Source organism: Lissotriton helveticus, chromosome 9 (assembly GCF_964261635.1).
Source record: "Lissotriton helveticus chromosome 9, aLisHel1.1, whole genome shotgun sequence".
In the NCBI taxonomy this organism is placed as follows: domain Eukaryota; kingdom Metazoa; phylum Chordata; class Amphibia; order Caudata; family Salamandridae; genus Lissotriton; species Lissotriton helveticus.
Window position 1 is genome coordinate 609,843,945 of NC_136070.1, and position 14,028 is coordinate 609,857,972.

The 14,028-nt window shown below is 51.6% G+C and overlaps 1 protein-coding gene across 1 annotated transcript in view; it reads right to left on the reverse strand.

The window, feature by feature from the left end:
* Positions 1 to 14,028, reverse strand: part of SPTBN4 (spectrin beta, non-erythrocytic 4) — a 1,415,585-nt gene that overhangs the window by 359,196 nt on the left and 1,042,361 nt on the right. Inside the window, 1 exon segment of the mRNA XM_078660647.1 lies at positions 8,882 to 9,078. Coding sequence (XP_078516773.1) covers positions 8,882 to 9,078 — 197 coding nt within the window.

Sequence of the window (14,028 nt, forward strand, 5' to 3'; positions counted from 1 at the left end):
AGTAGTCCCCAAAAGAACATATCAACACATATGGTGTAAGGAAACTGTAGCTTACTAGTGCTCACAGCAAAAATCGGAAATGAATCTCGGGAGCGCAAACCAATGAGGAGTCAGCAAAGAGGAGCGATGCAGGAATGTACCAATGACAAGCACCAGGCAGGATTACACTCTGTCTAGTGATAACAGCAGGTCTTCCAGCCAGCGCATGTGTGTTGCTGAGGCTTCACTAAAAAAGGAAAGGTATTTTTATATATATATTTAACACCAAGAACTTCGTAATTGGGTAAGTACTTTGTTTTGAGATATCACTGTTTTGAAAGTGTATAGAAATACACTTACATGTGGGTAGTTATCACTGTTTTGCAGTATAAAAACATACACTGTTATTTGTATCTTTAAAGCTGTAATGTTATCCTATGGGCAAGAAACACATACAGCACACGGGACTGTTTTTCTGGATTTAATGTTAAGTGTGGGGAAAGGTCCATGGCAGCACCAACAAGTAACCTCAGGCAGCTCTGGGGGTCCAGGCGAAGATGTGCTTTCAGCATCGGGTGCCCAGTTTAAATTAATGGGGAACAGTTTGGTTCAAAAGAGGCTGCAAGTAGGGACTGGGGTCCAGGGGGGGTTCAGTCCTTCAGGATCTCTGGCCCGCAGAGTCACCGTTGGCACACTGGAACTCAAGCCGGAGGGCTCGTGTGCAGTGGTGCTGTCTCCAGCGGGTCGCACTGCGATACACACACGTTTTTGTTGGTTGCCTGCAAAAAACAGACAAGCTGCAGGCGGAGACTGTGGCACCAGTCCGGCTAAACGAAAGGTAGGGCTCAGCTCCTGAGGCTCTCTGTGCTTCCAGGGTACCATCAGATCACAGCAACTCAGGCTGGCGGGGTTCGGTTTTAGTGCTGCTTTGTCCGGTGTGGTCGCAATGGCAGAGGCTGTTGTTGTCAGTCCTTTTGGTATATACAACAGTGCAGGGAAGCCGCTCCTCTGCTCCCAGGGAGATGTTGTTGGCCAGCTGAAGTCATGGGTCACTCCTACACAGCTTTTGAAGGTGAAACCGCTTTTTGGAAAAGCCAGGTCCGTGCAATTGTCGGGGACAGCAGGCAGGCTGGCAGAGTTGGAGCCAAGTCAAGTGCTGCTCCTCAGTTCTTGCGTCGTGGGCTCTGCTTTTTTTTTTTTTTCATTTTCAGGCAGACAAATCTGATTGCCTGGGGTCCACCTAAATACTCAATTTAGGGACGTTAAGGGAAGTGAAGAGTAGCAGCCAATGGGCGACTTCCTTCTGCGATCACTACTCCCACTACATGCCCACTTACTGTGGGAAGTGGGCATCACTCTGTCACAGAGTTCCTAATTTCACCACACATAAAGGACAACTTATTTACCTTCGGTAACGCCTTATCTGGTAGAGGCATGATCTAGCTACAGATTCCTTACCTGAGAATTTCCCAGGCGTCAGGCTGGATCCGGAAGCGTGACGTCATCTGCGTTGTCTCCGCCATTGTAACGTCCGCATCACCAATATAGGTGTAACCTCGGCGCACTGGTGTTACCTACTTTTCACGAATTTCAACACCACGAAAGTGGAGGCATGAAGTGCACTGACATTGGTGTCATTCTGAAAAACTAGGGACCTGAATGGGAACAGCCCGGACCCTAAAAACATGTACGCAGTGCGGGAAGGATGGGTGAGTCTGTAAGGAATCTGAAGCTAGATCATGTCTCTACGGGATAAGGCGTTACTGAAGGTAAGTAACTTGTCCATCTGATAGAGATATCTTGCCGCAGATTCCTTACTTTTGAATTAAAAAAAAAAATTTAAAAAAAGATACCCAAGCAATACCATCCCTGGAGGAGGGACTGTAGACAAGATAGACCATGAAGTCCTGCAGGACGGAGCGGCTAAAAAGGAGTATGGAGAGATGCCCAATTTGCTACCTGACAAATGTGGAGGACTGGGACACCACATTGCAATGCCGTGGCAGCATCCTTCGCTCTAGTAGAATGAGCCTTTAAGCCTTCAGGAGGCTTCTTTTTGGCCATAGCTAGCAGATTTTGATGCAAAGGACAACCCATCGAGAGATCATCGTTTTCTGCACTGCACAACCGTTATTCGCTCTCACGTACCCTACAAAGAGTTGGTCATCCATCTGGAACTCTCTCGTTAGGTCAAGGTAGAATGGGTCCAGACGTTGGAGTCGCTCCTCTTCTATAGAGGGATGCAGAGGAGCGTAGGAAGTGGGCAGGGTGACAGATTGCACAACGTGGAATGGTGTTACCACTTTGGGTAAGAATGAGGCACTAGTGCGAAGCCCCAACTTATCAGGAAAGATGGTCAGATAAGGAGGCTTAGATGACAATGCGCTCACCCTCCTGGCAGATGTTATTGCCACTAAAAATGATGTTTTAATGGCAAGCAGCCGGAAGGGGCAGTTGTGCAAAGGTTTGAACCGGAGCGCATATCAGGAAGGTAGAATGGGTCCAGACGTTGGAGTCGCTCCTCTTCTATAGAGGGATGCAGAGGAGCGTAGAAAGCGGGCAGGGTGACAGATTGCACAACGTGGAATGGTGTAACCACTTTGGGTAAGAATGAGGCACTAGTGCGAAGCCCCAACTTATCAGGAAAGATGGTCAGATAAGGAGGCTTAGATGACAATGCGCTCACCCTCCTGGCAGATGTTATTGCCACTAAAAATGATGTTTTAATGGCAAGCAGCCGGAAGGGGCAGTTGTGCAAAGGTTTGAACCGGAGCGCATATCAGGAAGGTGAGAACCAAGTTAAGGTCCCACTGAGGCATGATGAAAGGGGTAGCAGGAAACATATGTACAAGCCCCTTGAGAAATCTATTTACAATAGGAGATTTAAATAAAGAGGGCTGGTCTGGCAGCCTCAAAAAGGCAGACAGGGCTGAAAGGTTCCCAGAGTGCGCAGAGCGGAGCCCTGCTAGGCAAGGGTCAGAATAAAGAGTAACACCTGAGAGAGGGAAGCAGTCTTGGTGGAGGGCCGCCTGGATGCCAAAATAACATTGCAAACTTCAGGAGGAAGGTCGAATGCTATCAACTGCCACCGCTCAATCACCATGTAAGAAGGCATAAAGTTAATAGGTTTGGGTGGAGGACCCTCCCTGTTGCTGCAACAGAAGATCCTCCCGAAAGGGCAGCCTAATCGGAGGATCAATGCTCAGTTGGAGAAGCTCGGGATACCAGACTCTCCGTACCCAGTCCGGAGCCACAAGAATGACTTGGTCGTGGTTGCTCCTGATCTTCTTAAGCACTCTGGGCAGGAGTGGTATGGGCAGAAAGGAGTACAGGAGGCCTGAGCTCCACTTGTGATGAAAAGTGTCTCCGAGCGAGAGCCGCCTTGGAAACATCAATGAGCAAAACAGTGGACATGGCGCATTCTCTACGGAGGCGAACAGATCTAACCAAGGCTCTCCCCACTGCTGAGAGAGACCTTGCACCACCTGCGGATGGAGACACCATATGCTAGGCATTGACGGCTGAGTTTATCCGCCCTGTCATTTAGGGAACCTGCAAGGTGTTGAAACATCAGGGATATGCCCTACTGTTCCAGCCATGTCCAGAGACGCAGGGCCTCTTGACAAAGGGTCCACAACACCACCCCACCCTGTTTGTTGCAGTACCACATGGCGGTGGTGTTGTCCGTGAACACTTGAACCAGGTTTCCCTTGACTGAAGGAAGAAAGCCTTTCAATGCCAAGCAAAGCACTCGGAGCTCCAACAAAGTCGTCTGATCTCCATCTCTCCCAGATGGTTGCCCCATCCAAGGAGTGACACATCGTTACTACTGTGTGATCTGGTTGGGGAAGGGAGAGGGGTCTGCCTCTGTCCCAATCACAGTTGGTCAGCCACCACTGCAGGTCCTGAAAAAAGGTTGACCAAATGTCAAAAAAGGCCTGTCAAAAATTACACAGGGTAGCTCTTCTTCACGGATCTGCGATAACTGGTGCGGAAAGAAAAGAACTGACGTCAGCATGCTGAGGTGGCGCCTATATAGGTGACATGGAACTCACAGCGGCGGAGACGCTGCCGACGATGTCACGCGGAGCCGACCAAAGCCACCTACTGGTGCGCAAGGGTACTGCTCAAAGAAACTACTTACAGATCCAATCTGCCACCTAGGAAATTCAAAGGTAAGACATCTGCGGCAAGATGTCTATCAGATATGGTGGAATTATTTCTTTCGGGTTCACTTCAGGTAGCTCTCCCTAGGGGTGTGACTAGCCTGGAGGTGCAACACGCCTCCTTGAATAGCTAATTTCCCACCTGTTCTGGTGCCAAATGGGCCTCAAGGCAGAAAGCAGGCCTGGTGGAAGACAGGATCACATATTAAAGGCGGTGTGCTCTTTGAAGCTCCCTGTCTAGACATGCTAATTTACTAGCCTTCCTCCTGGAGGAGGTGTATACCCCTCCTGTCAGAGCAGGCCTTGTTTCTGACCTCTGAGTGCAGAGCTCTCACCTCCTAGGGGGTCAGAAACTTCAGAAACTCATCTGTGGTGACAGGCTGGTCAGGACTAGTGAGCCAGCACACTAGAGGACTAGTAGGGTTCATGGGTACCTTTAAGGTACCCTGTGGGTGCATGTATTAATAAATTAATCACTGGAATCAGTGTGGGTTAATTAATATGAGGTGTTTGATAACAAACATCATATGTTTCAATGAAGCCATCATGTAGCTGGGTAACTCATTTTACTAGTGCCCAGTATATACCTTAAGATGGCTTCCCTGTTCACTTGCAGTATCTAGTAATAGAACTAGACATCACAGGGGCATATCTACTCATGTAGATATGTCCTCACATAAGATATAAGGTACCTTGCATTAGGGCTCAAAGGCCTGCTGCAGGGGTGACATACCTATATTAAATGCAGTCACTTTGGTATGGCACACAGGAGAGTGCCATGTCATGCTTTCACTTCAAGTATTGCACCATGCCATGAAGCCTGCATTGGCAATCTGTATGGACTTTTTGTGTGGGTTCCTTAGACTGGCATAAGATATGCTGCAGCCCTTAGGGACCCACTTTAGTACACAGGCCCTAGGTACCAGGGAAACCATTTGCTCGGGGCTTACGGGGGTGCTAAAGTCCTGAGTCAACTGTAAAATAATGAGACATCACTTTGTTTTAAGGAAAGAACACTGGCACTGAGGTTTGATTAGCAGGCTTCAGTACAGTGTCAGAGTTGAAAATCAGCATCCAGTAGCTAAAAAGGGGGCAAAACTTAGGGAGGAGGGGAGAGAGATACAACTGCAACAAAAACCCAGTGGGACATCTTCCAGACGAAAAGTCCGCCTAAAAGTGACTGAGGGGAGCTCATCCGGATTCGCCTTGATGGTGCGGAAAACACCTAATTGTTGTCAGCGCACTGGGATGGTGCAGATATAGGCACAGCGCACCTCACTTCCGGCGTGGGCGACACCAACGATGCCACATGGAGCCAAATGATGCCACCTAGATGGCACACAAGAAGATTGCTCAAAAAAGTCTGGATCCAGTCTGATGCCTGGGGAATATTATAAGGTAAGGAGTATGCAGATAGAGACCTTTATCAGATACTGGCACCACATAGTCATCCCACTCAAGAGTCTGTGGGGCATATGTATCAAGCCCTTTTCCTGTTCGCAAAAGGGCTGATTCTCAGAACCAGCCCGTTTGCGAACGGGAAAAGGCCTTTTGGGATTATGATCCCAAATGGGCATCGCAAATTAGAGAATCACAAAATTTGTGATTCTCTATTTTGCGATTGCATTTAAGGAATCGCATTGCGATTCCTTAAATTCAATGTATGAAGCACAGAAAAAGTGCAATTTGGCCGTAAGGAATTGCAAATTACCACCAACTTCAAGATGGTGGTAATTGCGATTTCTTTGCAAAATTCACTTTTTTGCATTTTTAAAAGTGCCACGTGGCACATGTGCGCCACATGTGCACACATACATATTTCAGGGGTGCAACAGGGTGTCCAATTGACACTCTGGCACCCTTGAAATTGCATTCTCAATTTGCGATTCTCAATTTGCGATTCTCTAATTGAGAATCGCAAATTGAGAATGTCTTCCCACTCATTCCTATGGGCCTCCTAGCCCATAGGAATGAATGGGAAGGTATTCCTTAATTGCGATTCGCAATTTGCAAATTGCAATTAAGGAATGCCAAGGAATCGCAAAATATTTGCTAATTTTTTATTATATCCCGTTTTGCGATTCTCAAATAGCGATTCTCTAAAAAACGCAATTTGAGAATCGCAATAACGGTACTTGATACATATGCCCTTGTGTCATCTTCCTCCAGATCATCATCGGAATTTACATCCTGAATGGTAATTGCTGGAATCCTTCTGGTGGAAGATCTTGAGGTCTCAATTATATTCCAAGCCTCTTTAAAGAATGTAGCACCTGAGGAGTGTGTGGAGATCGGATAGATTGTGGAACAGAGGAAGATGGTGGAGGAGCCTGTGGACCAGATGGTGTAGGAAGCTTCTTGTAATAATCCATTGTGCTAATTTATGATTACAATCAATAACTAAAACTCATCTGCTAACCATTTTGACAGTTGTACATCCCTAGACATTGCTTTAGGATTCCACAGTAGGGTAGCAGCCCCACTCTTTGAAGACCTCTTCCCTACACAGTTAAGTTTGTTTTGAAGAGGAGGAGCCTAGCCAGCAACCGAGATGGCCGCCTAGATTCTCGGCTCCGCCGACCCTAGCGCTTTTCCCTATCATCCTGTTCTTCATCCTGACTTCTCACCCAGCGACTGGAATGGGGAACCGCTCCTGCCCATGATGGCGTGTCCCCCTGCAAATTCTGTGTAATATTAGCGGCGCATCGTCCTCGCTCCTGTCCCGGCCCTGCGCGGCAGTGGGGCCGGGTCTTTGTTTGTGGAGTCAGCCGGAAGCGGCCACAGCAGCAGCGGCCATCGCGGAGGAGGAGGAGCCGATCGGCTTGTGTGAGGCGGCCGCGTTGTGCTCGTCGCCGCAGCGCCTCATTCCGCTCTGGGATTTTGCACACCTGGCTACACTATATCTGCGGGAAACACTCTGTATCATTGCCCGGCTTAGAAGTGGTCGGAACTGTTTCTTTGTTGCCTCGGCCCGTGACGGACGCCATTTTCTGCACTGCACTTCAGCGCCCGACAGCGGTATCCTCGTAGCTTACTTGGGGGTCCGGATGCTGGTTGGAAGTGAATAAGCCGGTTCTACGATGTTAACAGATGCCCCCATGTCTCTGGCCCGGTGGTCGCTAGCGGAAAGTCGGCGAGGTGGTCTATGGGAGGCAAGTGACAATGGCGCCCGGCTTCCTCGGTCGCCATACATCCGTGAGCCCGGTGTGGAGGACACTGCGGTACCCTTTCCTCCTGAGAAACCGCTGGGGACCGGTGCTGTCCTGTGTGCTCTGGAGGCAGTTCGAGTGGCTTGGTACGTTACCACCCGAGATCTGGAGTGCCGGCTGGATGCTATTTCTCCGGCGGGCTGTGGGTGCCCCCAAGTGCTGCACACTGCGCCGCACTCTGCACCAGTCCACATCGATCTCCATGCCGAGGTGCCTACTGAGATGTTGGTGGGTTGCGGCTTTGATGTTGCTGAGGTGCCGACCGCGACGGCCCGGAAGAGGTCTGGAGTTTGTGGTTCCATACACTGGCGGGTATATCGTCCCCGGGCACCGTGTTTGTCATCTCCTTTGTGTGCTGGTGGCGTGACTTTTCATCCCCTCCTGAGACTGTTGTTGTTGATCTGGCCGGCTGTTTCCGACAAACTGTTGCGCTGCCTTGTTCATGTTTGTATCACTCTCTGACTTCCTACGGTGGTTTGCGTGGACTTTTGTGGGCGCCCTTGGCCGTTCCGGGTGCCTCGCTCATCCGCGGCGCCGGCCGGACTGTTGGACTCCATCGACCACCATGATCGCAGGGGGCAAGGTTAAGGTTGCTTACTCGGGTCGCTATTCCTTACATTGCTGGGACAGTGTTGCGTGAGCGGGACATTGGTTGCATCTACTGTTATTATCATATCGGGTGCGGGGGCCGGGAGCGGGCGGCCGGGAACATATCTGTTGATTGTCTTCTTCCTTCGCTAATCCTTATCACCTTCGTGGTTTCATTCTCTCCTCCTCCATTTCTTGTACTTATTGTACTTTTTCCCTTCTTTGGGGCAGTTTCGGGGCGACAGGCACGCTGTTTATGGGCTAGGCCGTAGCCATCACAGGGGTGCAGGGTGGCGGGTGTGGGGGGGGGGGGTTGTTATTTTAGTTTATTTTGTTCTATGGTCCCTTTCGCTCTTTTCTGGCTTTGGGAGGGTTCTTTCCTCTTTCGTAGGGCTGGCTGTCCCTTGGTCTTGCACCTTATTTCCTTTTCGGGCATCTTCTTAAGCCCCTATCTCTCCCTTCTTTGGGGTGGGATTTTTGGGGTGGTATCTGGGAATGCTGTTTATTGTATCATGACCTGTTGTTTGATATCACCGTCTCGGTTGCCTTGAATGCTGAGTCGCTATCGTCATTGCCTGCCTCAATTCGCCATTGGGGTATGTCCCCCTTGTTTCTTATGGTTTTTACGTGAGGTGCTAAATCCTTGTGGTGGCGGCCCCTACTCTTCTTTAAACTTTAAAACGAAAACCTCCTATCCTTTGTTACAATCCCCGCAACCGTATCTGGAGTCTTTTAACGTATCCTGTTTGCCGATTGGTATGCATTTCTCCTGTTTTTTAACTGACTGCTTTGTGGCCGGCCATGGTGGTTGTGGGCCTGCGCATGTCTCTCTTTGTTTCTCCAAATAAAGGTTTTAAAAAAAAAAAAAAAAAAAAAAAAGTTTGTTTTGCCTCTATTTCACTGTATTACACCTTGTACAAGTAGATCGTATTTACATACTGTGGTTAGGCGTCTCAGGGAGCTGAAGCGTTCTTCCCAAGCAGCAGCAGTTTTGCGGAAGGCCTCATGCCGCCGAATTAGCTGCTCCACCTCATCCACACTGTTCCCCAACTCTCTGCTCTTTATAATTGGCTCCTGGGCTGTTAGCCAAGCATCAGCTACGACTGCTTCCTGGGCAAACTGGTGCACTTCCAGCACTGCAAAGGAGGAACATGAGGAGACAATCTTAACTAGTTTACTGAGTAACTTGAAATACAGGTAATCTCAAGCTATAAATGTTGCATGTCATAGGCAGAGATGCTTTTCTTTTGGCGTGACTAAGAAACAACAAGCTTGTATAATAAACTACTTTGTGAAAGCATCAATATCCCCTTTTCTGATGTATACGTATATTTGGGAACTTTTATCTTAAAATATGTAAACATTTTGACATAGGTGAGAGTAAAACAGTTAAATACATATTAGTACATACAGGGGGCAGATATGGTTTCTTACCTGTTGCCGCATTCTCTCCCAGGGGACTCTCCAATTGAAATCATAAGCAATGAACAGTCCTGCCTACGTGCAGGAATCCCAGAGCAGTTTTTTAAAATATATCTTCTTTAGTGTAGACATTATCGCTGGAAGTCCAAGAATAGCAGATTCTTTGTTATAAAGCACAAGTTACTTATCTTTGGTAACGATATATCTGTAAGAAACAGTAATTAGTGTTAGATTCCTTACCTTAGAATATCCCCAGGCGTCAGACTGGTTCCGGAAAGTTTTGCGTAGCAGTACCCCTGCGCGTCGGTAGGCGTCGTCTGCGGCTCCGCGTCCGTCGTCGGCGACGGAATGACATCATCGGAGTACCTAGACGCCACCCTCACGCGCTGACGTCAGTTCTTATACACAGCTTTTCCGCGCCAGGAACGCAGAGCCATGATAAAAACCAACACTGGTGCCATGAAACTAGGGCCCTCAAAGGGAAGAACCTTAACCCTAGATATCGGTTCGCAGAACGGGGAGGATGGGTGGGGCGGTAAGGAATTTAACACTGACTACTGTTTCTTACAGATATATCATTACCGAAGGTAAGTAACTTGTGCATCTGAAAGAAACAGGTTAGTGTTAGATTCCTTACCTTAGAATAGATACCCCAGCAATACCAACCCCGATGATGGGTCTGCGAACCAATGATCACACCAGAAAGTCCTGGAGAACAGATCGGCTGAAAAAGCCATCTCTCCGGACTTGGCTGTCCAGGCAGTAGTGTCTAGCGAACGTGTGCAGCGAGGCCCACGTAGCTGCCTGAGAGATGTCCTGCAAGGGGACTCCCCGACCCAGGGCAGTAGTAGCCGCCGTGGCCCGAGTGGAATGGGCCCTCAGCCCAACAGGAAGCTTTTTAGCCAAAGAGTAGCATACCTTGATGCACAACACGACCCACTGATAGATGGTCCGTTTGTGCACCGCCCGTCCCTTCTTAGCGCCCACGTAACCAACAAAGAGCTGGTCGTGCACCTGGAACTGGCGTGTGCAGTCCAGATAGAATGAGAGCGTACGTTTTGGGTCCAGATGGTGGAGCCTCTCTTCTTCCTTCGAGGAATGCGGAGGCGGAAAGAAGGTGGGCAAGGTGATGGACTGCCCCATGTGGAAGGCTGTGACTACCTTGGGCAGGAAAGAGGGACGCGTTCTCAAGACAACTTTGTCCGGATGGACAGAAAGGAAAGGAGGTTTGGAAGAAAGAGCCTGGAGCTCACTCACTCTCCTAGCAGAGGTGATGGCAACCAGGAAGGCAGTATTAAGAGTGAGAAGACGAAGAGGGCAATTGTGAAGTGGCTCGAAAGGAGCGCACATCAAATAAGTAAGAACAAGGTTCAAGTCCCACTGAGGCATCACGAAAGGAACAGGAGGAAACATGTGAGTGATGCCCTTCAAGAATCTATTTACAACAGGGGACTTGAAAAGAGAAGGCTGATCAGGTAGCCTTAAAAAGGCTGAAATGGCGGAGAGGTAGCCCTTGATAGTGCCCAGAGCAGAGCCCTGCTGGGCAAGAGAAAGAAGAAAGAGGAGAACCTCAGAAAGAGGGGCAGAGAGTGGATCCACAGCCTTTGCTGTGCACCATGCCACAAATTTGTTCCACCTGCAGGCGTATACCGATTTTGTGGAGGGACGCCTGGCTGCCAGAGTCATATCACAGACCTCAGGAGGCAAGTCAAATGGCCTCAACTGTCGCCGCTCAATCTTCACGCATGGAGGTGGAGACTGGTCAGGTTCGGGTGGAGGACCGTCCCCTGCTGCTGCGACAGAAGGTCCTCCTGTAGAGGCAGATGAATCGACTGACATGTTGAGTAGCTCGGGATACCAGTATCTTCGTGCCCAGTCCGGAGCCACGAGGATGACTTGGTCCCGGTCGCGCCTGATCTTCTTCAGCACTTTGGGCAGAAGTGGTATTGGCGGAAAGGCGTACAATAGACTGCAGCTCCACTTGCGACGAAAAGCGTCTCCGAGTGAGTGCCGCCTTGGAAATTCCAACGCGCAGAACTGATGACATTGCGCCTTCTCTTCGGTGGCAAATAGATCTAACCAAGGCTCTCCCCATCGCTGAAAGAGGCCTTGCGCCACGTCAGAGTTCAGACGCCATTCGTGATCCATTATGCACCGGCGGCTGAGTTCGTCCACCCTGGCGTTCAGGGAACCTGCCAGGTGTTGAACCACCAGGATGACGCCCTGGTGTTCCAGCCATTGCCAGAGGCGCAGAGTCTCCTGACAAAGGATCCACGACCCCACCCCGCCCTGTTTGTTGCAGTACCACATTGCGGTGGTGTTGTCCGCGAACACCTGCACTACACTTCCCCGGACACAGGGAAGGAATGCCTTCAATGCAAGTAGGATCGCCCGCAGCTCCGGAAGGTTGATATGGAGCCGGGACTCAGCCAGAGACCAGAGGCCTCGGATCTCCACCTCTATCATGTGCCCCTCCCAGCCCAGGAGGGACGCATCCGTAACTACTACGTGCTCCGGTTGGGGTAAGGAGAGGGATCTGCCGTTGACCCAATCGCGGTCCGTGAGCCACCACTGCAACTGTCTCGCAGTGCCCTCCGAGATCAGGACGTGGTCGGACAGGTTGCCCTGATGCTGGGCCCACTGAAACTTCAGGTTCCACTGCAGAGCCCGCATCCGTCACCTGGCGTGATGCACCAGAAGGATGCAGGAGGCCATCAGCCACAGAAGCTGCAGCGTCAACCTGACCGAGACTCGGGATAAAGGCCGAAAGATCGGAATCAGAGCCTGAATATCCCAAACCCGCTGTTCGGGAGGATAAACCCAAAACTGCGCCGAGTCCAGAACCGCTCGAATGAAGAGGAGCTTCTGAGAGGGACACAGGTGTGACTTCGGCACATTGATGGAGAACCCCAGCAGGTGCAGGAGGTCGGCCGTAGTCTGGAGGTGGCTGACGACTGTCTGGCGCGAGCCCGCCTTCAACAACCAGTTGTCGAGATAGGGGAAGACTGACACCCCTAATCTACGCAGATGGACTGCGACCACCGCCATCACTTTCGTGGTAAGGCCGAAGGTGAGCACGGTAAACTAGAAGTGCTTGCGGCCTACCGTGAACCGCAGATAACGCCGGTGGGCCGGGAGGACGGGGATGTGAAAATATGCGTCCTGCAAGTCCAACTCTACCATCCAGTCTTCTGGGTCTAGGGCAGCTAGGACCTGAGCCAAAGTCAGCATCTTGAACCTCTCCTTCCGGAGGAAGCAGTTGACGTTCCGCAGGCCCAAGATAGGGCGTAGGCCCCCTTTGCCCTTCTTGGGAACCAGAAAGTAGTGGGAGTAACAACCACACCCTACTTCTGGCCCAGGAATGCGCTCAATGGCCCCTTTGGCCAAGAGGGCCATAACTTCCTCTTGCAGAAGTAGCAAGTGATCCCCCGACACGCGGTGGGACTGCGGTGGCATGGCTGGAGGGGTCGCCTCGAAGGGAAGGGAGTAGCCCCTTCGGACGATTTGCAGCACCCACCTGTCCGATGTGATGGAGCGCCAGTGGCGGAGGTGATGGCGAACCCTGCCCCCCCACTGGCGTTGAATGGGCCTGAAAGCTCGGACTAGGAAGGCTTTGAGGCGGATGCTGCGGGGGTGGATGTGGACTGGCCTCGCCGCTGTCCCCTGGCACTGAGGAGAACAGCTTCTTACCGAACTGCTCATACCTTTTGGATTCCCGATCAGGTGGTGCAGTCGGGAATGCGGTCTGGGAGTTAGAGGCCTGGATAACCAGGCTCTCGGGGAGGGGTGGGTGGACAGGAAGCTAGGGGCGCCCGGGGCCGGGCGGTGGTGCCTGGCTACGTTCCGATCTACAGGGGGACCTGTAGCGGGCCTGGACCAAGTGCCCAACAGAACGTCAGTAAGGGCCTCATTAAACGGCAGTAGAGGCTCCGAAGAGCTTGCTTGCGGTTTAAGAATTGCTCTTCTCTCGGCGTCGAATGCGGCGTCGAGCGACGCCGGTCCGACGGCGGATCCGGACCGAGGGAGGGACCGGGGACGACGTCGTCCGGGGACGGCGTCGGGGGCGACACCCTGGGGGTCGGCGCCGGCAGAGGGGTCGTGAGGTCGAACAGCGGCGACTCGAATCCGGACCCGGTGGGGCCCTGCGGCGTCGGGACCGAAGTCGTCGACGGCGCCGGGGCCAAAGCACCCAGCCCGCTTGGGCTCCCAGTCGGGGCCACGGGGCCCGAAGGCGCCCCAGCGTGACTCGACGGAGGAGAGAGCGACCTCATCGCCACGAGGAAGGAATCGATCTCCTCCGGCGTCGCGTTCACTCCAGGGACCGACGGTTGTGGAGCTGGCAGCGGCACATGTGGCACCGGCGGATTCGCGTGGGCGGTGTCGCCCGAACCCCCGACCGCATCGCGCGAGCGTCGGGGGGGAGTTGGAAGAGCGATGTCGTCTCTTCGACTTCTTGTGCCTCCTACCTGAGGACTTGGAGGCCGACGAATGGTATAGACTCGCCGAGCTGCGATGACTGTGTCCTCGCGACAGGTCCTTCGACCTCCTCCTTGACCTGGACCGTGAACGGCGCGGACCGACTGCCGGAGCTCAAGGCGCTTACGGTACCGCTCCCGCCTAGCCTTCGACGTCAAGGCCCGGCAGTCGGGGCATGACTTGTTGTC